The sequence below is a fragment of the Vulpes lagopus genome, chromosome 7 (assembly GCF_018345385.1).
Source record: "Vulpes lagopus strain Blue_001 chromosome 7, ASM1834538v1, whole genome shotgun sequence".
NCBI lineage: Eukaryota > Metazoa > Chordata > Mammalia > Carnivora > Canidae > Vulpes > Vulpes lagopus.
In genome coordinates this window covers 94,020,166-94,047,577 of record NC_054830.1, presented here as the reverse complement: position 1 = coordinate 94,047,577, position 27,412 = coordinate 94,020,166, and the positions used below count along the sequence as shown (strand labels likewise).

General features: G+C 43.6%; 1 protein-coding gene and 1 long non-coding RNA gene across 4 annotated transcripts in view; one reads left to right on the top strand and one right to left on the bottom strand.

Moving 5' to 3' along the window:
- Positions 1–27,412, bottom strand: part of LOC121494769 — a 150,591-nt gene that overhangs the window by 2,900 nt on the left and 120,279 nt on the right. The window contains exon 2 of the long non-coding RNA XR_005988865.1: positions 121–178. This is a non-coding gene — a long non-coding RNA (uncharacterized LOC121494769). The remainder of the gene's footprint in view (positions 1–120; positions 179–27,412) is intronic.
- The window catches only part of ADAMTSL1 (ADAMTS like 1), an 882,039-nt gene that overhangs the window by 748,894 nt on the left and 105,733 nt on the right, over positions 1–27,412 (top strand). For all 3 annotated transcript variants that reach the window (XM_041761627.1, XM_041761624.1, XM_041761625.1), the window contains 2 exons: positions 3,565–3,718; positions 4,571–5,699. In XM_041761627.1, coding sequence (XP_041617561.1) covers positions 3,565–3,718; positions 4,571–5,699 — 1,283 coding nt within the window. The remainder of the gene's footprint in view (positions 1–3,564; positions 3,719–4,570; positions 5,700–27,412) is intronic.

Sequence of the window (27,412 nt, the reverse complement as noted above, 5' to 3'; positions counted from 1 at the left end):
TTTAGATAAATGATGCATATAAAAGCTTTGTGCTTAGTAAAAGTTAACCCTATTAATGTTATGGTCCTCTTCCATCCCTGCTCATTGTCAGGAGGAGAGGAAATAAAAGGAAGCACTTACCTGGACTGGCTAGACCCGGGGTCATGGCCTAGGCTTCCCACAGGCTCTTCCAGTCTTCCTAGGAAGAGAAAGTCACACTTTGGGAAGTAGGACTAGTTAGCCCTTATGGGTGGAATGTTCTTAGGTTCTGGGTTATCTGGGCTGATGTGTAGAAATTCCAAACATTGGGGAGGGGCTGGGAATGGTGGGTAGGAATCACCAGTTCACTGGGATTCAACTCAAGCTGGTGCCATACAAATGTGCTCCCGGGGGTGTTCACAGAGGCTCATATTGGCCCTGTCATCCAACAGCCCTTGCCTTGGCCCTGGTGCTCTGATTGAGATGAAACACGCATTCCACATCCCCTGCCCCCAAGACTCCCCTTGGAGAAAGGAAGACCTGGATGATCTATGGGTGTTTTTCATCCTCAAGTATCTGGGCTCAATCTTATAGTTACTGCACAGAATCCCTCAGAGACAGAATTAAGCCAAAATTTTAGACACTTCAAATAAAATTACTTTCAGATTCTATTCTGAGAATAAGACCCCTTAAAAGGTTTTACTTCTTTTCTTTAAAAGAATTCCTTGCATCTCTGGAAAGAGATGGCTATCATATATTTTTAAATCATATTTTTATGAAAGTAATTTCCCCTAAAAAATATAAAAGAAATTAAGGTCAGAGTAGTCAATTTTAGAGCTAGAAGGAACATAGAAGATTCTATAGCCTGGTGGTTCTTTTAAAAATTAAAGCCACAGAGGCCTCTTTTCAATTGAAATGTTACTATAAAGCCAAGAATCTAAAACAGAAAAAAATCAGAGCTGTTTTGGTTGAAGTATGGTCAAGGGCCCCAGATCTCCATAGGTTGGATCTCCAGATCACCCGAAAGCCTCTGAATCACTTCCTCAACATAGAAGAGAGTTTGAAAATCCCTCCTCGTGCTTAGTTTTCTTTTAGAGATCTGGAAACTGAGCCTCAATAAAGAACTAGACTTGACCAAAATCATAAACCAATCTTCAGAGATATAGTCTATTTTTCTGCTTGGCAGGACTAAACTGACCATGCTTTTAAATTTTCCAGGCTCTTTGCCTCCATCCCACCTGATCCCAGGATTTGGGGCTATCATTTACAATAAAATAAAAGATGGGTAGAATCTGGAATCCACCATCATCAGGAAACAAAAGCAATGGGTTTCCTACCTCCATTTTTTTGCATCTAAAATGTCTTTCAGGGTGGAGTATATCACAGCACATTGCATGGAGTAGTTCATTTCAGCGGGTTAACATATAACACTTGAAAATATAAGATAATATTTTGGGGCTTAGTGTCATTTTTCAAGTTAACGTGGCACACTGCCATGACCCTAGTTCAGGTCTTTATCATCTCGAGCCTGGACTACTGTGGCAGCTCCTTAACTGACATCCCTGCCTGCCATACATCTCTCACTCCCTTCCCTCCCGGACACTGTTGCCAGATTAACCTTCTCAAAACACCTCTTTCATCATTTCACTCCTCCCTCCAATGGCTCCTCACTGCCTTGTGGACCAATTCCAAACCTTCTGTCTGAAAATTAAAAATCTCCAACGTCTGGCCCCAAACTACCTCTTGAGCTCCTGACACTCTCGACTTGTTCCCTCTGTTCAGTCAGACTGGTTTAGCTCTTCCTCGAAGCCTGCCTTGGATTCTTGCACTGAACTCTTCAACTGTCGCTCTGGATATTCCCCTGCCTCCAGTGCTTATCCCTGGTTTCTACACGCATTTGTACTTTACTCACCTTCAGAACCTCAGCTGGGAAATCACTTGTGCACCATCAACATTCAACCATTGTTAGCATTAATTTTGTAATACTTCACTTCTCTTGTAGTTTTATATTTCTACTAAATTCTTATATAACTATCTAATTCTTTGAACAGCTTTATTTTTTTAAGATTTTATTTTTAAAAAAAGATTTTATTTATTTGAGAGAGAGCAAGAGTGATTGGGTACACAAGAGAAAGAGAGAGCACGTGAGAGAGAGAGCATGAGGAGGAGCAGAGGGGCAGAGGGAGAGGAAGAAGCACACTCTCCGCGAAGCAGGGAGCCCGATGTGGAACTTGATCTCAGGACTCTGGGATCATGACCTGAGCCAAAGGCAGACACAACCAACTGAGCCACCCAGGCACCCTGAACAGCTTTATTGAGGTATAATTTACATACTATAAAATTCAACTTCACATTGTTTTCAAGGTTTATCTGTTTACTACATACCCAAAAGAACAACAGTCCTTTTATGGTAGAATAATATTCCACTATATAAATATACCATATTTTTGTTTATCCATTTACCAGTTGGTGGACATTTGAGTTGTTTCCACATTTTTCTCTGTTGAACATTCTCATTCAAGACTTTGTGTGAATGGATGTTTTCACTTCTTTTGGGTAGACACCTACAAGTGAAATTGCTGGGTCATACTGTAAATTTATGGTCATCTTTGTAAGAAACTATCAAGCTGTTGTCAAGAAGGCTGCACTATTTTACATTTCCACCAACAAGATAAGAAGGTTCTGATTTTACACATCTACATTTACAATAACATTTGTTTCTGTCTGTTTTTATTATGGCCATTCCAGGGGATATGAAGTGGTATCTCATTGTGGTTTTGATTTCTATCTCCCTAATATGATATTTCATTTCAAAAACACATTTAGATTCCCCCATACACACTCATTTGATGACAGCCCCTTGAGGTACAAACCACCTTGCACTTTTTTTCCCAGAGTTTCTAGCACCCCAGCTCAGACAAAGTAGATGTATGACAGTTATCTGATGCTTAACATTAAAATTATATTTGTGAAGGAAGGAAGAACATAATTAGCATTGAGTGTCATTTCTGTGTGTGAAATTTAAACTATATTATCTCATTTAATTCCCAACCTTGCTGGGGTGCCTGGGTGGCTCAGTCATGTAAGTGTCTGCCTTTGGCTCAGGTCATGGTCCCAAGATCCTGGGATTGAGCCCCATGTTGGGCTCCTGGCTCAGCCTCTGCTTCTCCAGCTCCCCCTGGCTCATGCTTGCTCTCTCTCTCTCTCTCTCACTCAAATAAATAAATAAAATCTTAAAAAAAAAAAATCCCTACCTTGCAAAATAAGTGTACAAAGTAGAAACAGACTCTGAGTTGCCAACTGGTAAAATACTAAGCTGGGATTTGAACACAGGGCTCTATGACTCTGTAACTCTAAAGGCCAGGCCACATAAGTAAAAACAGGTAGAGTGTCTACAGGAAACTTGAGAGCAGAGAAATCTTGGAATGTGTTTACAATATGGCTGTGTCTTCCCAAAGTGCTACATACTTGATATTTCTCTCTTTTAGTGACTGTTGCTTTTTTAAGCAACTTTTCTCGCATTTTGGTGAGTTTGAGAGTCCATACAAAACCCATTAGCCTCTAGTTCCTGCATTTACGTACATGTGGTCCCTCTTTCCTCACCAGTGTTCCACAAGCTGCGGAGAAGGCACCCAGACTCGAAGTGCCATTTGCCGGCAGGTGCTAAAAACCGGGGTCTCGGCCATTGTCAATTCCTCCCTGTGCCCTCCCCTGCCGTTCTCTTCATCCATCAGGCCCTGCATGCTGGCAACCTGTGCACGTGAGTATGTCTGAGCTCTGGGGACAGGGGGACCGAACCCACCACCCAGGAGCAGCTGTGGCCACACGGTAGCTTTCCTTAAACCCAAGGCCAGAGGGAGGTTGTCAGGCAGTAGAGCTCGAGGACAGCAGCAGGCTGGTGAGCTCAGCTGGAGATGGAAAAGAAATCTTAATTACACGTGGCCAAGCAGAATTCTCTTCTCTGCTGGAAAAACAGTTTGCAGGGGGTAGTGCAAAGTTCACTGGCTGGCATAGAGAGATCTGGAAGCTGGAGTCAGCATATTACCGATGAAGCCTAATGCTGTCCACTTGGGGGTTTTAAAATGCCCTAAACAGCTTTGTTATGTTTAATATTAATCCCTGGAGTTGTAACACCTCTGGGCTCTCCTCCCCAAGTACCCTGCCCCCCCCCCCCGTGCTCTGCAGAACACGAAGGGATGTGGAAACGGAGAGCAGCCTCCTTCCCTTTGTCCCCTGCCTGTTTTTATGATGCTTGTTTTCCTTCTTTTTAAATCCTTCTAATGAGAGGAACTGCCTCTCCCCCTGGCATCCCCCTCCATCTAGAGCCTGCATGTCAGCTTCTAGGGGTAGAAGGCCCCAGCAGGGTGATAGCAGGTTGCCCCCGCTGCACCCTGGGCGGCAGCCTGGCGGTCCACAGCTGGTAGCAGCTTCCTCCCCGCAAAGCAAAGCCTCAGGCCTGCGCCTGGACTGAAGCCTGAAGCCCTTTGTCTCCCTCCCCGGCTCCACGTCCCTCCTCTCCCTCTCCTCTCCGCCCCGCGCTCACTCTCGTCCCCCCCCCCCCCCCCCCCCCCCCCCCCCCCCGGGGGCTTCCCTCCCACTGCCTCGGTGGCAGGGCCCGGCCGGCCGTCCAGCAAGCACAGCCCCCACATCGCGGCCGCCAGGAAGATCTACATCCAGACCCGCCGGCAGAGGAAGCTGCACTTCGTCGTGGGGGGGTTCGCCTACCTGCTCCCCAAGACGGCGGTGGTGCTGCGCTGCCCCACGCGGCGCTTCCGCAAGCCCCTCATCACCTGGGAGAAGGACGGCCACCACCTCTCCAGCTCGGCGCACGTCACCGTGGCCCCGTTTGGCTACCTGAAGATCCACCGCCTCAAGCCCTCCGACGCGGGCGTCTACACCTGCTCGGCGGGGCCCGCCCGGGAGCAGTTTGTCCTCAAGCTCATCGGGGGCAACCGGAAGCTGGTGGCCCGGCCCCTGAGCCCGAGGAGCGAGGAGGAGGCCCCGGCGGGGAGGAAGGCGGGCGCCAAGGAGGCCCTGCAGACGCACAAGCACCTGAACGGCATCTTCTCCAACGGCAGCAAGGCCGAGAAGCGCGGCCCGGCCGCGGACGCGGGGAGCCGCTACGACGACCTGGTGTCGCGGCTGCTGGAGCAGGGCGGCTGGCCCGGGGAGCTCCTCGCCGCGTGGGAGGCGCACGACTCGGGCGAGCGGAACGCGTCCTCCGAGGAGGACCCGACCGCGGAGCAGGCGCCCCGGGCCCTGCCCTTCACCATGGTCACCGAGCAGAGGCGCCTGGACGACATCCTCCGGAACCTGTCCCAGCAGCCCGAGGAGCTCCGGGACGTCCACCGCAAGCACCTGGTGGCCCAGCTGGCCCAGGACATCTTCCGCAGCCACCTGGAGCACCGGGACGCGCTGCTCCAGCCCTCGGAGCGGAGGCTGCCCCCGGCGGCCGCCCCGCCTCGCAAGCACGTGTCGGGCCTCAGCAGCGCGCTGCGGACCTCGGCCCCCGCGGGGGAGGCCGTGGGGGGCCCTCGCCGGCCGCACCGCAAGCCCACCATCCTGCGCAAGATCTCGGCCGCCCAGCAGCTGTCGGCCTCCGAGGTGGTCACCCACCTCGGGCAGACGGTGGCCCTGGCCAGCGGGACGCTCAGCGTGCTTTTGCACTGCGAGGCCATAGGCACCCCGAGGCCTACCATCAGCTGGGCCAGGAACGGAGAAGAGGTTCAGTTCAGTGACAGGTGAGCCTGGCAGCCACGGGGCTGGGGGGGGGGGGACGGGCAAGGGGCCACATGTCGCCGCCGGGGGTGCTCGCTCGCTCACTCTTCCTTCCAGGTGGTTCCAAGGGTAGGGCTTAGAACCCCGGGGCCTCGGGCCTGGCAGCCTGAGTTTCAAGGCACCAATAAGCCTTGCTGGAGCCAAGACTAAGTATTTAATGTCTCTAAACTGTATGCTGTCCTCCTCCTAAGGTAATAGTAACAGTGCCTATCCACCCCAGTCCCCGTAGGGTCCCAAAGATTAATGAGATATTCTCCAGCTAGCTTTGAACTTTTGGCAGAAAGCTATCATTCCAGGCCAAGGCGTTATTACATTACCACTCTGTGAGATGGCCCACTGAAAAGCTTATCCATCAGAATGCTGTCTCCGTGTGTGGTCCCTCAGGGCTGGAGAGAGAGTGCAGCCAGCACCTGCTGCTCCCTGTGGGTGAGCCCATCCTCTGTCTGGGCCCGACAAAGCTGTTTGTTCCAGAAAGCTTTTATTCCCAGTCAGACCTGTGATTAATTATCCTAATATCTCATGGTGTCTCTGTTTTGATGTGTCATTGCGAGGATGACAGCATGTATTACTTACTGATTTCCTTGGGCCATGGCCATTTATAATGTAAAATCAATAGTAGTGGTAGAAGTTATAACAATAATATTTTTGAACACTATGTGCCAAGAACCGTGCCATAATTCCTGCATATATTCTCTTTTAATCTTTATAGTGGCCCTGACAACAATAATAGCAAGCATTAAGTGAGTAGCGACAATCTGCCAGGCTAATGGGGTCTTTGTGTGTTTATTTCATTAAATTCTAACTAAGCCCTAAGAAGTGGGTACGTTTTTTTTTTTTTAAGATTTTATTTTTATTTATTCATGAGAGACACAGAGGCAGAGACATAGGCAGAGGGAGAAGCAGCCTCCCCTCCAGGAGCCTGCGGGACTTGATCCCAGGACCCCTGGATCATGACCTGAGCCCAAGGCAGACGCTCAACCACTGAGCCACCCAAGTGCCCCGTGGGTATAGTTTTTATCCACACTTTACAGAAGAGGAAACAAAGCCTAGGAACTGGCTAAAGATCTTAATAGTAGGTGGCAGAGCCAAGATACGTGACACAAATAAGATAGGCAGTCAATGGGAAGAATCATATATTCTGGATGAGAGAGGGATCTTTAAGGTCCTCTAACATAGAGTCCTCGTTTTAAATTTTTATCTTCTCTTAATTCATGTAGAATGCTATTTTCATTAAGTATAATACCAAATACTATTACTTGGCAATCCTTGTACCTAGCTTGCTAGCTTTGGGTAAAGGAAAGAAAGGAGCGAGGATTTATTGTGCCAGGCACTTTGCCAGGTATATTTATATGTAACTGCATTTCTTATTCTAACAGTCCACAAGATTGACATTATCCTCCAGTTTCACATAGAAAATCAAGGGTTAGCAGCTCACCCAAGAAGATCACACTTTAGTAAGAGCCAGACCAACGATTCCATATCAAGTTTGTTTGAGTCCAAAGAGTACACAGTTTGGTCTCCTCTTCTGAGACTGGGGAACAAATGTGACTTTGTCTTGCCTGCCTACATCTTTTGTGCCTTTGAAATGTCAATAATATTGCCTCTCAGCCTTAGTACTTATAGGCCAAATACCTTTAATAACAACAATAGTAAGTATTTTTCCGGTGTACTCTTACTACGTGCCAGACACGGTAATCAGTGCTTTAAAGGCGGCATCTTATTTAATCTCCAAAAATAACCTTACAGTTTAAACACTATTATTGTTACCACAACAATATTTCTCACCAATGAGAAAGTTGAGACACAGATGTGGGAACCCACACAGAAGTGCCGGAGACAGGGTTTGAATGCAGGATTTATTGCACCAGGCATTTTAAATGCACACCTCAAGAACCTCTCCTCTTGTGTGCTGCTTGGTTTTCCCCAGCTCACGCTTTCATTGGTCAGCTAGTGGCTAGGGTTCCTGCAGATCTTCCTAGAAATCTTTACAACAGATTTTGGGGTCAAGCTGAAGTTGGAGTAAATCCCCTTGAGGTCATGGAGTCGATGAGAGGTAGCCCCGGTGTCAGATCCCCCAGGATGACGGGTGCAGGTGAAGAGTGGTGCCCTGGTGCTGGGGTGGATGGTGCACTCGAAGCCTATTAGTTCACCGTCCTACCTACTGTGACCAAATCATGTCATCTTCTCCACCAGCCAGTCAGCTTCTCAAGTGCAGGTACCATTTTATTCCTAGACCTTTTGTCCAGGATTGCGCTACTGGGATGGAAGGGAATAGCATTTGGCTATACACAGGAAAAGATGGGAATTAATGTTTCTTGACTCACCACAGACCCAGTGCTCTGTGCTAGCAACTTTTTCATAGCCATCGCCCTTGGTTAATGGCCACCACAGGGTACAACATAGGAGCTGCTATCCCAATTTCAGAGATGAGAAAACTGTGGCCCAAAGTAGTTTGGGAGCTTGATGATGTTAGCTCGCAAAAGGCAGAATCAAGAGGGCAGATTCGAACCCAGGTCTGCCCAACTCTAGCCCATGCTGTTTTGAGTGAATGAGTAAGTTCACGATTCCATGCATCTATACTTCACTAGAGATGCCAAGTTGCTTCAAAACCCTTGCTATTGTTTACCAGCTATTTCCAAGGTCCCTTTCTTCCTCCTAAAAGCTATAGACAAGGCAAGCCATTGGAAAAGAGAAAAGGGGTCCCCAGGGCTCTGCTGTGCCTGGAACTTCAAAGGAGAACATGGAGCCCCTGGCTGACTCAGAGGGGAATTTTCTTGAGTGCTAGAGATATATTGTATGAAGTTCAAGGGTCACAGCCCATCTGGGTCACATGGTGACTAAAGATAGGATGCAGAAGGAGTCAGATCTTGCCAAGGCCCTTCACTTGGTATGACCTTAGTACCTTCATTTCAAAAGCAGGGGAGTGGCAGGGAGGTTGTACCAGTTCATCTCTGAGGTCCCTTCTACCTCTTTCACTCACTGACAAAAAGCCACAGAAGACAAAAACCCATATGCTGATGGGGATTGGGGAAAGCTTTGAGCACAGGAACTTCAATCTCTGTCGCATGAGCTGTTTCTGAGCCCCCTCCACAAAATGGGGGTTCACCAGTTGCATGAGTTTGGGACGTATTCACTTAAAGCTGAACAGATGTACTTTGCTGCTGGATTTTACTTCTATTTTTTTAATATAATGCTTGATATTTTTTCTCATTTTTATTATAAAAGCAGTAAAAGGACTGTAAAGCAATTCAAATAATACCTAAATCTATAAAGTACAAATGCAAGTCTCCCTCATCCTCCCACATTGATTCCCCAGAGTCTGTCTCTCTTAATAATTTGGTATACATCCTTTTGGAATTTTTATATATTTTATTGCATTATATATAAAACACATATACACATATATGACTTGGGTTTTTTTAATGGAATATTACTCATGTTTAGAAATTTCATGTGGTTTCTACTCAACAACATGTCTAGAAGACATTTCATTATAGTATGTAGAGATCTGCGTCACCATTTTTAATGGCTGATTACTGTTCCTGAATGCATTTAACTATCCCCCAATTGAAAATTATTTTGGTTTTTCCATTTTTTTAAACTCCTTTAAGCACTCCAATGTGTGTTGTGACTGTCCAAGTGAATAATGCAGTATGCATTATTTTCCAAGTAGTTCTTTGATCAATGAACAATTTTTTGCCCTAGTCATCTCAAGGATACCAAGAGTTCTTGAAATACCACTTAGGAAACATTACTTTCACCTTTTAATTCTCACCTCCTTGGGTACTCTGTGTCTAGCTCTAATGTCTTTAAGATGAAGAGGGTTCCATGGAATCTTACTAGAAAAAGACACATGGGAGCCAGGTGCTAGAGATACCAAAGGTGCTAGACTAGGGCCAGTCCTGGCTCTTCAGTCACAAGGACATTGGTGGCAGCATGGTTTAGGAGTAGCTTTAAGAGGAAGAGCACATGAGGCACATGGGCAAACAGTTTTACAGTTTTTGCCACTCTCAAGATTTTTCTAGATCTACCCTTGACAGAGCTTTCCAATGCAAGTTAATGGCACCCGGTAAAGAAAAATATGAGATTTGGGATACTGATCTCTGATGTCATAATTTCTCCATTTAACTTAGCCGGCCAAAAAGAAATATGACTGGAGCTTTATTTTCTATACAGTTTTCCAAGTCCTGTTGAAAAAAAGAGAGTGAATATATCTGCACAGAGGATGCAGGAGCACAGAGCTGCCATTGGGACTCCTTTGCTATGGGCCATTGGTGACCTCTCTGTGTTGGGTTTCATTGCTTGTCATCATTCCTGTGTCCGGTAGCAATTCAGAAATGCTCATTTATTTTCACACAGAGATGTGCTGAAATGCCCAGTGCTGTAGTTCAGTTAGTCTGTTTTTGCTTAGTACCAAATCCATCTTTCTGAAAGAATCTGCAAGATTCAGCTGGCTATTGGTTTGTAGGACTTTGCCATGTGTTAAAGTATACTCTTAGTAACCTGAGCCAGCCAGATAGGTCAAGAGATGAAGAAAGTAACTAAGGAGAAGTCTACTACTTCTTTGGCTTTTCAGTATGCCAAAGTTTTATCTGAAAGAAATTGCTTCTATGAAAAAATCACTATCAAGTCAGATACCAGTGTATCTCATATATATAATTTACTAGTTGAAATGAATTCACATGCCAACTTATCAAGCAATAGTTTATGGGATGTTATTGAATATACTATGATAGACTGGTTCATCATAATCCCCTGCTTCTCCTTTCTTTCATATAACATTCCCATGGATCCTCAGAGCCGGACCCTCAGTTAGATACTGGGGATAGAGGAAAAAAAGACTCACTCCCTATCAGTGAAACTCAAAGTCTCATGTGGAAGCAGTAGAAGTAAATGCAGTGTTCAAGCGCTAAAAAAAAAATCAGTATGGATATTTATTCACTCCATAAGAATTTATTAACCTATCTATTATATGCCATACACACACACCTAGTCACTAAGAAGGACTATTGTGAATGAAAAAGTAGTCTGCATTCCCTTGCAGTTTACACACATTTAGATTTCTGCTCAAATTTGTGCATCAGAAAGGCCTTCCCTGGTCACTATCTAGAAGAGCAATCCTCATCACCCTTTATCCCTTTAACTCTGCTATTTTATTCATAGACTTTTACCACCATCTGATACATATTTATTTGTTGACTGTGTGTTCATAAGGGTAGGGACTTTATTGCTGTATCCCCCTGTTGGGAATAGTGCCTGGCACCAAACAGATACTAAATAGTGAGTGAATGAATGAATGAAGCAAGACAATAAACACAGAAAAATGCACAAGCATCAGGTGGTGATAAGTGTTGGACAGAAAATTGAAACAGGTGATAGGGAATGATTTGGTGTCCACTTTAGTTGGGTATTCTGAGGAGGTTACCTATAAGCCAAGATGGGAATGATGGCCAGTGTCCAGCAATATGACATCAGGAGAAGAGCACTCCTGCATAAGGAAAGAGCAGTGTGAAACTCTCAAAGTGAAATGAGTTCAATGTGTTGAAGGAACCCCAAAAGAAGCTCATTTGGCTGGGCTGTGGTAGGTGGAAGGTAGAGGTGATGTGGCCTGAGGCCATGAGGTTAATAGAGACCAAGAGAAGGAATCTAGCTTTTAGTCTGAGTATCACAGGGAGAGTTTGGAAAATATTAGGAAAGTAAAATGATCTAATTTCCATTTTTACGGACTCACACTGTCTACTTTGTGGCAAGTAGATTGTAGAGGAACATGAATGGAAGTGGGGGGTCTAGTGAGATATCCTTCACAATCACCCCTTCGTTTCCACAAATATACGCTTGGCATTAAAGACAGTGGTAGGCACCAGACCGTGAGACAATAAATCAAAGTCTCTGCTCTCTAGAAGCTAAGAAACACTGAAAGGCTGGTATGGAATAAAATAACTTGAGCCCTGAGTTTGTTTTAAACTCCAGTGGAAAAAATGCTTCTCTTAAAACTTCTAAATGTTTAGGGATGCCTGGGTGGCTCAGTGGTTGAGCATCTGCCTTTGGCTTAGGTTGTGATCCCAGGGTCCTAGGATCGAGTCCTGCATCAGGCTCCCCACAGGGAGCCTGCTTCTCCCTCTGCTTATGTCTCTGGCTCTCTCTCTCTGTGTCTCATGAATAAATAAATAAAATCCTTAAAAAAAAAAAAAAACCCAAAACTTCTAAACGTTTAAAAGTGAATAGAAAAGGCCTTCCCAAGCTCGTATGCACAATGATTACCAGGAACTTGTCAGAAAAGCAGATTCCCACATCCTACCTTACTCCATAAACACCCTCTACAGCAGTGCCCCATAATTCTCACCCTACAAGCACCACAGGTGACTCTGAGACCAGACATTCAAGGACTGCTGTTAAGAAACATGTTGAGCGAGAAAAGGGGAAGAAAGTGAAGCTCACTTGCTATTATTAGTTCTGTTAAAAGACCTAGTGGTGGGAGATAGAACTCCACCCTGAAGGTGACACTTAGGAATTCCAGGCACCTTCCCTTCCTCCCTGCCTTCCCCCTAATATACTTCCTTCAACCCACACACTGGCATGTGGGTTTAGATTGAGTTCACACAGGTCCTTGGAGTTGAGGCAAACCACAAAGTGCCTGGGGTGTGATGAGAGCAGACATGATGGAAGTTAACAGACCCCAAATCTGTCAGTTTGGGGGGAACATTCTGGACTGGGTAGAGGTTAAAATAAGCAAGTGCGGCCACTTGGTTCAACCTGAAAATAAAGAAGAACTAGACTTTCCAACTCAGCCAGAAAAGGAGTGAGTTAGAAACTTATGTTCACAGGGCTGTGATGCTGCTTGATTTAGAAAACAAGAAAACTTGGCCTCCTTCTCTCTTTGCCTTCATTGCTGAACCCATAGCTCTGTGAACCTGTAATTAATTGGCTGTTTTCACCATATTGCTGCCCTACAAAGTACATCAGGAAAGAAGTTTTAGAGCCTCACCTCTGGGGTCTCATACATTAATGGTATCTGAGTGGCTTGAAAACCTTAATACAATAGCCCTAGAGTAGCCAGCCCATACCCTGGAAATATTTTGTGTACAGGAGGCTGTTTTAGCTGCCTCCCCAAGGTTGCTAATTATGAATTTTTTTAAGTTCCACCTAATATTCTCTCTCAGCTTATTATAGATTTGGCTTCTCTCTGTCCACCTCATACATACTCTTTGTGTATGTGTGTGTGTGTATTGTTCAAAGAGTTAAATATATGGTGCCTTTTCTACTTTTTTCTCCAAATTTTTAAAGTCCAGTTAGTTAACACAGTGTAGTATTAGTTTCAGATGTAAAATGAGTGATTCACCCCTTGCATGCATCATCCAGTGCTCATCACAACAAGTGCACCCCTTAATTCCCATCACCCACTTAACCCACCCCCCAGCCACCTCCCTTCCAGTAACCCTCAGTTCTCTATAGGTAAGAATCTGTTTCTTAGTTGCCTCTCTTTTTTTCCCTCTATGCTCATTTGTTTTGTTTCTTAAATTCCACATAGGAGTGAAATCATATGGCACTGTCTTTGACTTATTTCATTTAGCATAATATTCTCTAGCTCCATCCACACTACCAAGATTTCACTCTTTTTTAGAGCTGAGTAATATTCCATTGTATGTATATGTATGTGTGTATTTATATATATATATATAATATACATATATATAAAAAATCTTTATTCATTCATCAGTTGATGGACATCTAGGCTCTTTCCATAATTTGGCTATTGTTGATGGTGCTGCTATAAATATCACGGTACATGTATTATCCCTTCAAATCCATATTTTTTGTATCCTTTGGGTAAATACCTAGTTGCTGGGTCTTAGGATAGTTTTATTCTTAACTTTTTGAGGAACTTCCATACTGTTTTCCAGAGTGGCTGCACCAGTTCGCATTCCCATCATAAATATAAGAAGGTTCCCCTTTCTCTAAATCCTTGCCAACACCTCTTGTTTCCCATGTTGTTAATTTTAGCCATTCTGACTGGTATGAGGTGATACCTCATTGTGGTTTGATTTATATTTCCCAGATGATGAGTGATGCTGAGTATCTTTTCATGTGTCTATTAGCCATCTCTGTCTTTCTTGAAAAATGTTTGTTCGTGTCTTCTGCCCATTTTTTAACTGGATTACTTGTTTTGGGGGTGTTGTTTTTTTAATATTTTATTTATTTGAGAGAAAGAGTGAGCATGAGCAAGGGAGGGGCAGACAGACAAGCAGACTCCATGCTGAGCATGAAACCCCCACATGGGGCTCAATCCCCAAAACTTGAGATCATGACCTGAGCTGAAGTCAGACCCTTAACGTACAGAGCCATTGAGTATTGAGTTTTGTAAGTTATTTGTGTATTTTGGATATTAATCCTTTATCAGATATGTCATTTGCAAATATCTTCCATTCTGTAGGTTGCCTCTTGTTTTGCTGTTTCCTTTTCTGTGCAAAAGGTTTTTATTTTGATGAAGTCCCAATAGTTTATTTTTGCTTTTGTTTCCCTTGCCTCGGGAGACCTATCTAATAAGAAGTTGCTACAGCCCATGTCAAAGAGGTTACTGCCTGTGTTGTCCTTTAGGATTTTGATGGTATCCTGTCCACCTCATATTCTAAGGCTGCATGCAATATACTTTCTTGGAAAGAGTTCCCTGCCCCCAATAAAAAAAGTTGTTTCTTGTTTGTTCCAAAAGAAGAAAATGGTCTCTGAAAACACTTATCTAATCTGAACTCTGATCAGGATCCCATACAGGCTAAGCACATCTTCGTTAGAAACCACCCACTTGATTTGTTTCCTACTTCTCTGGTATTCTTTCTCAGTCTGTGTATTTCTCTTCTGCTACCTACCTCTTATCTACCCTCTGGGAGTCTCACTCTGTATACACTAATAACCCCCAAGATTCCAGACTTCCCCTAGATGCCAGTGTTTCTCATGTGTCCAGCACCAGCCCAAGCCTCTCTTCTGCACAGCAGCCTACAGGACATCCTTACCAGATGCCCCACAGAAGTCAACTCTGTATATCTAAAACTGAAGTCAGGATCTCAGGAAAGAGTACTCCCACCTATCCAGCTTCCCAAACCAAAATATTTCTAGACTGTTCTTGCCCCTCAGTGGTTCTCATTCCTCCACCTTTCTCCGTTCTCTTTGCCTCTACTTTGGTCCCTTGTTCACTTTAAATGATTTCAGCGGCCTTCTAAACTCTGTATTTGCCTTTTCTAGATTAGGAGTTGGCAAATTACAGTCAGTGACTTTAATATTTTTTACAGGGTTATTAAGAATGGCTTTTAAAGGGTTATTGTAAGAGCTATTGAAACTGAGCCCAGAGTTATTGAGTCAACTTGCTCGAGGTCTCACACCCAGTAAGTGATAGAGCTGGGATTTGAACCCAGGTTATTTGAAGGGTTATTTAAAACAAACATGAAATAGAATATACAACAGGTACTATAGGTGGCCCTCTAAAGACTAAAATATATACTATCTGTCCTGTTATAGAAAGAATTTATTGACTCCTGCTCTGAATCATTTGATATGCTACTGCCAGAGTATCTTTCTAACAAACCTGTCCCTGCTCCCATGCTTAAAATTCTTTTAATGGCTTGCCATCACTTGAGGATAAGTTCCAGGTGCCTTAGCATGACTTGTAATACCTTCTATCATTTGACGTTTGTCTCTCTCGCTTGATCTCTTACCATACCCCCAACCTCACCCTTCTGAGCTATGCCTTTCAGAGTACACAATTATTTGCTGTTTATGAATTTGCCCAGGGCCTTAGATCTGCCTCATCCTACCCTCTTCCTTACCAGAAGCGTATCCCCAAAGCTCGGTTGAACTGGCATAATAGAGCTAGAATTTGAATCCCAGGATGACCCCCTCCACGACCCACATAGTACCCTTATACATTGTACTCATCTCAGCCCATCCTACCACTGCGTGTTAGAATTCACTATTTGTTTTTCTACAGTACCTTCTGGATTATGTTAAACTTCCTCCAGGGCAAATGCTTAAAAATGTATGTCAATTTCTCCACAATTCCAAAAATACAATAGACACTCAACAGATGATAAAACTGAGGGATGCATGAATAAAGGAATGAACTGTAGTGATTCTCAGGGAAGTTTCTTAATTCCTGGAGACTGTAATCTACAGGTTTTGCATAATCTGAACTTCTAGTCTTTAACATGCAATTATGGCAGAGTTCCAGAGTGGTACCCACTCCCAATGAAACATTCCTGCCCTGTCCACATACTCTCCTTTACAGAAGTGTCAGGAAACCCCGAGGTTCTGTAGCACACAACTACAATTTGAAAAGCCCTGCTGGAGAATGACTACCGAGAATAAACACCTTGTGGTATCCTATCTCCCATCACATCCAGACCAATGAAGAAATCATCATCATCATAATTGTTAACATTTATTGACCAACTGCTTTGAGCTAGATGCTGTTCTAAGTGTTTTACAGGTGTTTGTTTATTCTTACAATAATGTTTTGGGGTTACTATCCCAATTTTACAGATACTAAAATTGAAACACAGAAATGTTAGATTAACTTGCCCAAAGTATTACACTTAATAAACAGTAGAGCTGGGATTTGAACTCAAGAAAGTCTGGCTCCAGGGACTATTTCTTTGTGTTGATTTTAACCTTAGTTGAATCCATGGACTTGGCCATTGTTTTAAAAAGAAGTCACTGGGGTCAGCTAGATCTAGCATAAATTAACATTCTATCTTCTAGCCAGCTGGCTTGCAATCTGTGAGGCTTTCGTTTTTATTTGGCACATGTGTGTTAGGGAAAGCCTTTCTTTTATTTTCTATCACTCTACCTTTATGCATACATTCCCAGATAGAAATATGAATAGTACTAGGCACATAATAGGTACTCAGTAAGCCCTGTAATTGTGCATATGCATTTGCATCTCTGTATATGTTTACAGCATTGTTACACATGCATGTGTGCATCTAGAGACCTACACCACAAGCAGGGTAAAGCTAAACTGCTTCTTGCTTTTCAGTTACCCTGCATAAACACTAAACACTTATTGGGCCCCCCTACCCTTCACTACGCTGAGCTGAGATTCAGGCAGAAGCTAACTCTGGTTTGCATGTACACTGGTCAGAGGGTCTCACAAGTAACTCTTCCCCACATCTAGCATGTAATATGGGCAGGTGTACATTCAGTATTCCTACATCTGAACCCCAGTCCAGAAACAATACCTGTAAGGGCCTGCTGACATCCTTATAGAAAAGAAAATCCAAATTCTCTAAAATTGGCACTGGAAGTCAGATTACCAAATTGGGAAGGAAAGCTGGCAGAAGGGGCACCTGGGTGGCTCAGTTGGTTAAGCATCTGCCTTTGGCTCAAGTCATGATTCCAGGGTCCTGAGATCAAGCCCCATTTCCCTCCTGAGCAGGGAGCCCACTTTTCCCTCTCCCTCTGCCCCCCACTTTTGCTTGCTCTGTCTTTCTAATGCTCTCAAATAAAAAAATAAAATCTTAAAAAACAAAAGCAAGCAAGCAAGCAAGATGGTTGAATATCGATCCTTTCCCTGAGAAAACCTAAATCCTGCTGATAGCCCCACACTGGCAGAGAAGTCCCGCTCACTATTCAACACTTTGGCCCAAGACTGAGCTACCAGTCCACCATAATATGCATAATAAATAATAAGCTAATAAATGGCTTAAAGCATTTAAACAAGACTTTCCTAAAGGTTATGGGATTTTTCAAAGGAAATGCAGGTGAACAAGAAGAATCATGTGAAACTAGATACTTTGAAGAAAATACTGATTCCTTCTTAGGGGTGAAAAGTGGCTCACAGGTAATATTCTGTCTACATGGAATCCTAGGGAAAGGGCTAATGCCAGGGAGTTTCTGCCTTTTAACCCCTAAGCCTGTTCCTGTTTCTCCTTCTATCCTGGGTCTGCCTGATTTATGCTCATCATGTCTGACTACCCTCTTGGTTAGGAAGAGCAGTCTGAGCAGCCTGATGACATATAGAGGGCAGCCCACAGTGGCGGAAGGACAATAGGGCTAGATATGAGCAACTTAGGCTGGGATTCCCATTCTGCCACTTCTTGTCTACGCGAGTCCACTTTAACCCCTCTGAACTTTGGTTTGCTCATTAGCTAAGTTAAGACAATTTCACCTGCCCTTCAGTAGAGCAATGGTGTGTAGAACAGATAATGTCTATAAAGAGCCAGGCACTCGTATAGAGTATCTATAATCATTGGCATATAGATACAAAGTCATTATATCACACCATCTTCAGGACATCACAAAATAAGGAGGCTTACTCTCATTTTGAGGAACCTAGGAACAACCTGGCAGTTGTTCAAGGAGTTGAGATAGAAAGGTATGTAGGAAACATAGTGTGATGGATAATTAGCCTAAATCCAAGCACTAGGAGAGGATGCTTATTATATTCTTCTAACATTTTTTTTTTTGCTACTGTTTCTGTTCTGATAAAAGAGAGAAATCTGTATGCTCTCTATGCTTATAGTTCCCAGACAGTATTGGACAACTTTCCAAAGTGGTGTTGAATAGGAGATGAATTAAGGAGTATTTGGAAGGCTTCGGCCTGGGCAACACAGAGTGTTTACAGATGGAAACTTCTCAGAATGGAAGAGAGAATCAAATGGGAAATGCCTCCAGGGTCAATATCAGGACCACAGCTGTGAATAACGCTACATGTAAAAGTCATAAGCACATGAAATACAATTTCCAAGTTTGCAGCGACCATAAAAACTGGAAGCAGGGCAGATAGAGAAGAAATCAGTTTCAGTTTGGTTTGGCTCATTTCCTTTGTAGAACTAAAGGCAGTGGGGATGACAAATGTTTTTCCCCGTTGAAAACTGGACAAATAGCAAGTCAGAGGAAAGGGGGCCATCCCAGTAAATACATAAGCCTGGGGTTGGGGTGGGGGAGTATTGAAGGTCAATATAAAGGTCACAGAGCATCAGAGGACACAAGACAGTGACAAGCAGGTGGCACAAGTGAGGCACTGACTATTCCCTTACAGATTAGGAGGGTCTCCAAAGATCCCCCTAGTGGTTAATTAATTCTTCTTAGAAAAGCAATCAAGAAAGAAAGAAAGAAAGAAAGAAAGAAAGAAAGAAAGAAAGAAAGAGAGAGAAAGAAAAGACAATCCTAAAAAAAGGCATAGTTCTGAAAAGGTGGTTAACATTGTTCTATAAATGAAGCACTGAAACAAACCAGAAGCGAAAATTCTTCCATATTCTAGGATTCTAGGTCCAGGTCAGTGAACTTTTCTTGTAAAGGGCCAAATAATAAACATTTTAGGCTTTGCAGGTCATCCTATCTTTGTCCCAACCGTTCATTTCTGCCATTGTAGCATAAAAGCAGTAATAGAAAGCCGTTCCAGCGGCATGGTGGCGCTCCAATAAAACTCTATTGACAAAAGCAGGTGGCAGCTGACCAGAGTTTGATCCTTCTCCCAGGTAAATAGGAAATCAAGTCAGAGTCATTTCATGCAGAGGTTGATAGTTCAAAATGAATTACCCAGCTAGCAAATAAAACTACAAGTATTACCAAATTCAAGATTTCATGAGTTGCTAAAGAGAAAGAAGTTGAAGAGTTTGGCAGAAAGTATTAGGACAGGGTTAAGAATGTGTGGTCAGGTGGCCTTTCCCATTCCAAGAATATTTTCTATACTTCCACCTGGAGCAATCGCGAAGCTTCCAGCATCAAATAAATTTTGGTTGGCAATTGCATTAAAAACAACCAAAGTTATAAAAAGCTGCTCTAGCCAAATGGTGATATGAAACTCTTCATGAACCTCAAATCTGTTCCCCAAAATATCTGTACAAATCAAAACTCTCCCTTGCAAGTCTCTAGGCTACTATAATTTTTGGTTTCAGGAAAAAAAAAAAAAAACAACTCTTGCTCACAGAGGAGGTCTTCTCACAGCATTTTTTTTTTCCTTCAGCTTTAAGCTATTTAAAATCTAGAATATTCTTGTTAGTGATTATCCATTTCCCTGAGTAACTACAAACTTTGGCATAAATTACCCCCCACCAAAAATGAGGCCAAACCACATGCCTTCCAGTTATTTAAAATCCAGAATATTCTTGTTAGTGATTGTCCATTTCCCTGAGTAACTACAAACCTTGGCACAAATTACCCCCCACCAAAAATGAAGCCAAACCACATGCCTTACTATTAGGCCCCAGCGGATGCCTGGATATGGTTTTTTTAAAAGGTCAAAGGTCACTACTCATTCCTGATTCTACTATGCACTAGCTGAACAAGTTAATTCTCTGAGCTTTTGCTTCCTCTCTCAAAAGGGATGAAAATATCAATCTAATCACATGACCATGAGAATAAAATTATAGAAAGCTTATATACCTGTGTAATAAGTACCAGCCCTTACTGTCCCTTTGTGGTAGATTTGATGATCCTAATCTTAAAGGTTCCAAGGCAGGGGGAAAAAAATCTGCATTTCAGGGTAAGTAAAAGTCGTCAGCAGTTCCTCCCAGGAGTTTGGAGCTGATGTTCTCTGCACAGCCTTTCACCTCACATATTTGCTTGTAAGCTCACTTTTTCCCAAATTTCATTCCTTTATTCTCTATATCTTTTTTGTTTTTGCATGTTCTAACATTTCAGTATATAGTTCATAGCTATATGAAAATATGTAGTTGTACTTATTTAGAGATTTCTGAGTCAAGACTGAAGCTGAGCCAGTTGCCAACCCAGTGTGCCATACGGCCTCAGCCTCTGCTCCTCTTTTCCACCCCCACCAAGGTAAAGGTACTGCAGCTCACTCCCTGCTTGCTCACACAGCAGACTCCTTGTCCCTCCCTGTGCACCTCATTGATGTTTTTATTTATTTATTCATGAGAGACATAGGCAGAGAAAGAAGCAGGCTCCATGCAGGGAGCCCTATGTGGGACTCGATCCCAGAACTCCAGGACCACGCCCTGGGCCGAAGGCAGACACTAAACTGCTGAGCCACCCAGGGATCCCCCTCATTGATGTTTTATTCCTGGAAAGCTCTACATTTCTCAGTCATTTACCCTTGTCAGAACAGTTTATCACAACATTCAGAATACATATGCTCAGACTTGGAGAATGAATCATAATGGCGATGGTCCTGTCAATCATAACAGCAACAACCTGTGCTTCCATAGGTTTTACCACATCAGGCACTCATCTGCATTCTTTATTTATGTTTTGAGAGAGAGAGAGAGTGCTCGCAGGAGTGGTGGGAAGAGAAGGGGGAAAGAGAGAGAATCTTAAGCAGGCTCCACGCCCAGAGCAGAGTCTAAAGCCAGGCTCCATCTCATGACCCTGAAATCATGACTTGAGCCAAAACCAAGAGTCGGAAGCTTAACTGACTGAGCCCATCATCTATATTCTTTAAACACCTGAGCTCAGGTGGCATACACACAACAATCCTAGATAGGTGCTATAATTCTCCTCATTCTACAGATAAGGAAACTGTGACACTGTGAGATACATGACCTGCCCAAGGTTACAGAGTGACTAAGTGGTAAAGCTGGAGTTGGGACCTAGGCAGTTTGCCTTCAGCATCTGCGCTCTTAACCACTATGCTGTGTTGTCAGTAGGAACATTTTTAGCTTCATTTCTCTGAAGATAACTAAACAAGTATCTATTCAGCATGCCAGCCCTGTACTGAATACTGAGGAGGGAATCATGAAAGAAGAAAAAGAGTCTCAGCCCTTGCAGTATTTCCAGTCGAACTAAAGAAACGTCATAGAATAGAAAGAGTTTTATAGTACAGTTTAGAACAACTTTGAAAGATCAGGAAAGGGAGAAATCCCATGGAACATGGTAACACAGGACATAGAACTTGACTCATTCTTAATGGAGTGGGAGAATTTGGAATGATAGATGGGAGGAGAAAGAGCATGAATTCATCCCCAAGGTAATGACAAAGAGAGTCAAAGAAGCCACCTTGACTAGAGAAACAAGTTAGAGTTGGGATGTGGGATAGGTAATTTTGCAAAGATGAGTGGAAGATACTATTCTAAAGAGAAAGGATTTTCCTATAATCTCCAGCATCCAGTCCTGTGTTGAGACCTAACATGGATTTAAGAATGCTTGCCTGGGGATCCCTGGGTGGCGCAGCGGTTTGGCGCCTGCCTTTGGCCCAGGGCGCGATCCTGGAGACCCGGGATCGAATCCCACATCAGGCTCCCGGTGCATGGAGCCTGCTTCTCCCTCTGCCTATGTCTCTGCCTCTCTCTCTCTCTCTCTGTGACTATCATAAATTAATTAATTAATTAATTAATTTAAAAAAAAAAAAAAAAAGAATGCTTGCCTGTCGGAGCAGAAGGCCTGAGATGGTGCAATATGATGACCCAGGTAGCAGATGGGTATCTCTGTGTCCAGAGCTTTAAAATTTCCTCTTGAAAAGGAGGAGTTCCAAAATGGTAACATAGGTTAGCACCACCTACATCATTTTTTAAAATACCAGTTTTTTCACTGCATTTGATGTTGAAGCTGAATTTTTTTTTAGCTTAGAAAACAGTAAGAATGGGTCTTACTGCTTTATTTGATCCTCATAGAAACTGTCTGCAGTACTATCCTCAATTTGAAGAAAGGACTCAGAGGCTCCGAGCTGAAAAGTTCACCCAAGACCTCCACATGCCTCTGTTTCTTCTGATTGAAGTCAGAAGCCTTCCTCTCCACAGCAGCTTCATTTGGTCATGGAGGTCACTTTGAGAGACAGCCCTCAGACGAGACAGTGGTGTTCATAGTTGAGCCAAGGGTTCAGGAGGCATCACAATGCCACCTCACTCACAGAATGCTAGAGACTTTCTTTAGGACACCCAGAGCTGCCTTTTTTTCAACTCAGCACACTTTCTCACTGTACATGACAAATGCAGAGGAGAAAGCCTCACCTCAAGGAGCTTGGACTTGGTAGGACTGGCCCATGGACACTTTGTCTGGGTCCTACTCACAAGGTGGACAAGGGCCGTACTTACGTAACAAAACAATTGTTTTTACTCTCTTAGCAGCTAGAATGCTCGGGAAGACAGGCTGTCACAAAGCAGCTCACAAGTAAAGGCCATCAGAAAAGCAAAACTCCTTTATTTTCCAGCTAACTGTATGATCAAAGAAATAAAGCAGTAAGTTTTAGCTCAGTAAACCAAAAGGGAAGTGGGGCATGGGTATGGGAGAAAAGCAGCTAGTATTAATATACCTAATGTGACCACAGGACCATTTTCTGTGTAGGCCTTAATTATGCCCCATTCCATGTCCCCTCATTCTCTGATTCCTTAGATTCCAAAACAACCCCAGAGAGATCTTTCTGGTTTTGCTTGGAAAGCAGCTCTATGTTTCTGTGTCTGCGCATTCTAAAACAGGCCTGTCAAATCCGAAGACGAAATTCAAGCTGACAGAAATCAGCTACTAACCAATTAAGTTAAATTAATAGAGCAGACGCCTGAAATACAAAGAAAAAATTTTTTTTCCAGGAATCTCTCTCCCTGGATGCCAGGCTAGATAGAGTAGATGAAAACCAATCTCAGGCTTCACAGCGAAGCCCTTTCCTTTGCCTTGTTGTATTTCCTAGAGAGCCCTTTATGGGAACCAACTCCAGAACTGCTGCTACCCCTGGTGGCAGCCTCCAAACCCCCATCTACCAAAGTTTAGGACATACCAAAGACCTGATAAATTGAATTTTAAAAAAAAAAAAAAAAGAAGAGTGCTAGACCAAGAATCTCTATTTCAAATTCAACTCTGCAAACAAATAACTCTGTAGCTCCTTTGAGCTAAAGAGTTCAGTTTTATGAGTGTAAATAATTTGTAAGTATATGTAATAAGTTCAGATTCTGTCCCCTGTAGGTTTTGTCTTAAATTAATATTTAAGACAGCTCAGGCGGTGCACTTGTCAAACCCTGCTCCACCCTGCTCTCCTGCATTTTATTACTTTGTTCAAGGGTGTCATCCTTGAGGTCCCAGCCCCACCCCCTTTTTGCAGATCCCAAACTCTGATCTCCATAGTGACTGCTTCACCGCCATGGTTACATACTCATTGCCTGGGCTCTGTGGTTCTGCCCATGCTTCTGCTGTGGGCCCACCTGAGGGTACGTCCTGCCATCTCTCCAGCCCAGGACCTTGTGCATCTCACGCTGGGAGCGGGGGAAGGGACCAGACACCCCCTCTTCGCCCTCCACCTGTGTCTCCAGGCCCCGATGCACAGCCTGTGGCCCCCCAGCCCAGCCCTCTCCCTTCCACTCGTGCCTTGCTTAGAGCCAGAAGGGACGAAGCTCCTACATCCAGAGACTGGAAGAGGAGGGGAGCTGATGGGAACGGCGGCTACACGGGTTCTGTACAGGCTGGGTTTCTAACAGGGTTGGAGGGCTGCTCAGACACTCCAGGGAGAACCTGAGCAGGAGAGGAGGCAGCAGAGGGAGAGGATCCTGAGGTGTGGCTGCCCTCCCTTCAGCATCAGAAGGGTGACAGAAATGGAGAGCAGAGGACCAGGCCACCAGCTGCCTGGCTTTGGCCCTTCACGCCTTAACACTAAGCCCACCTCCCTGCCCACCACTGGGCCGTGGCTGCTGGGCCCCAGGCTGGGTGACTTTCAGTATTTGTAAGCATCTCAACAGAACAATAAAGCATTTGGAGTAAAAAAAAAAAAAAAAAAAATATTTAAGACTGTTTTTATGAAGGCAAAGACTTAATCTTCTTTGTCTTTGTATATACATTTTATGGAATAAAAAAGCATGCAAATGGTAAATCTCAAGGTCTAGGTTCATTCCTTTCCACTCCCACTATTCCCATCCTAATACAGACCTGTTTGGCTTTTAGCCTGGTGTGAAGGCTCTCCTCTTCATCACCTCTGTGGGAATATTTTCCAAGCTTCAGACCTGCTCAGAAAGCATTATGGCTCACTCAGTAGTACCTGTGCCTGGAGGAACTACTAACCGGTACACCCACCTTTAAAAATGGGTGGTTCAGGCTTGGCAGTGGGTTTTGTACCTCCTGCATGAGATCAGGCAGATAGAATGGCTTTATGGGGAAAAAATGATCTGAATATGAAGATCTAATAAATTGTCTGGGGCTACAGAGAATTGGTTAATAGCATGTGCCCTTTCCTCCCTTTCTGACAATCTTTACCACTCCTGTCCTTCCTCTCATTTAATTCTTCACTCAGAGTGTCCAACATTACCAACAAAAGCATCATTGGAAATGCCAAAAGATGGTCTGAAACTTCCTTATATACCTTAGTTTTACAGCTTCTGCTGCTGAGTGGGAAAACCTACTTCAGCTGGATTTTAGAAGTTGATAAGCTGAAATGTAGGAAGGTGAAGGGATTTGCCTGTGGTGACTATTTAAACAATAGCAGGGCCAAAATAAGGTTCAGAAGGCCTGTCTCCTAGCCTCCTGCTCTGAGTGTTCAATTCAAGAAACCTTTTTGAAGGGAAGAAAGAAGGGGTAATGGTTTTAGGGATGCAGCTATCCCAATGGACTTGGGAATTTAGCAAATTCTAATCCTTGACTTTTGTGAGCAGTAAAACAATAACAATGGACTAAACTCAATCATTATGAGTAGTCAGTTCTATTGAAATTTTATTAAGCCTGCTTTTATTATTGCTGTTTGGAAATCATTATGGAGGCATACATGTTCCTGAGACATCATAATGATTTAAATCATAAAGTAAATTTTTAATTTTTTTAAATCTGAAACAGCCTAAATACCTGAGGAAGTTTAGCGACCATGATATGTTGTATCTGTTAAGATTCTCTTTTAAGATAGTGATGTTATTACATATTATGTGGTTTATCAAAGATAAGTGTTATAGTCATCTTTCTCTTATTAGCTTCTTTGAAACAGACTAACATGTACTCGTCTGAGAAAAATCACTTCACATTTAATGAATGTGTGAGTGAAAGAGTGGATGCGTTCTACCCCAGTCTCTCGTGGCCTCCCTCCCACCCCTCACAAAACTCCAGCTAAAGTCCAGTGTCACTTTTGTGGTGACTGTCCTCAACAGTTGTGGTGATGGTGTGGAATGGCACCTAATCAAACACAGACCATCCAGAAACTTCCCTTTAGCTGAGGTTTTCTATTTCCTTCCCCATTTTTACCAGAACCGAAGTAGATTGAGGACTGATACACATAAGCCTTGCTTTGCCTCTTTCCTGCCTTTCCTCTGACAAGAGGTAAGAATAAGCAATGCAATTGGCCCAAGGCCAAAAATGGAGTTGAGAAGCATGGTCCATTGCCAGACTGGTTGCCCACCTGAGAATAACTAAGAGCTGACAAGAGGCATTGCCGACGTGCTCATACCCATAGAGTCTGGAGAGGACCCAACAGGAGAGATAGTGAAGAAAGAAAAGAATTGTATAGTGGGGGAGAACATGTTGCTGGGGCAGGAGGTCCGACTCCTAGTCTTAATTTTACCACCAAGTCTCGTGAGTTCTTCTAACATTTTCATGCTTTCCCTCCCAACCTTTCCTAAAAAATGACCCTTGTTTAAAGCTTACTTCCTGCAGGTAGATGTTAACATGATATAAGGTGAACAGATCTTTGGGTCTTTTGAAACCAGGGAGGTGAAAATTATCACAAAGATGGAAATGACTGACTCTAGAAGCCCATAAACCAGCTGTAAGGCATTGCTGTGCCACTGAATGGTTTGCTGACGTATGCTGGCCCTTGACAGGTCCGGGCACTAGATCTCTGAGCTTCCTGTCGTGTCCGCCTCCCTGCCCTTCTGGATTCCCACCTCCACCTACACGATCCAGTTGTCATCAACCTTACCAAATCGCTGAAACATCTGCTTCAAGTCATCATTAGTCACTAATCTGCTTAACTGCCATGATGTAGCAGATGGTTCTTAGAAATGGCATACATCCAAAGAAGAACAAACAGACTAAGATTGGAGCAGGTTTTGAAGCTCTTGCTAGGATGAGAATTACTCACAATGTAATTCTTATAATTCTTTTCAGGAAAAGCAAAGTGTCTGAACTGGATGGTGATTATTCTGAAATTCTCTACCATTGCCCTGAAGGGCAGGCTTTGCCTTCATTTTATCGGGCACCTTCTCTACAAAGGGTCCTTTATTAAGTATTATGGGAAACAATAAGATCTGGGTTTTATACCCTATAATGTTTACAGACTAATGAAGGTAATAGATGTATATATGACTACTGAGAATTGAGAGGTAGTTAGACATACAATTTCCTTCAAATATATACACCAGGATCCTCTCACCAATATTTGACTCTTGGCTTCCTCTTACACACCTCCAAGCCTTTACTCCAGATGCCTTACTCCATGTCTGGAAGCCCTGCCTACTTTCCACCATCCAACCAAGCTGTACTCCTCCTTTATGATTTTTCCTTTTCCTTAATAAGCCTTTCCCAAATCCATCTGCACCATTCATTGTAACGTCCCCTCTCAGCCATGATGTGGGTGTTATATGTATTCAGCAAACATATGCTGTCGACTCCAACTGGTATTTTTAGATCAAATAATCAACAAGCTGCATAGGTAATCAAAAGCCTCATTTGGGGTTGCTGTCAGAATTACATCAATCAAAGTGGCAAGAAAGCCCGGGTTCCTGAGTGTCACTGTGGCTGGTTTGTCTCTGTTTTAGAACAGGGTTCCAGGAGCACATCAAGTGTCCGACTCTTGATCTCAGCTCAGGTCTTGATCTAAGGGTCATGAGTTCAA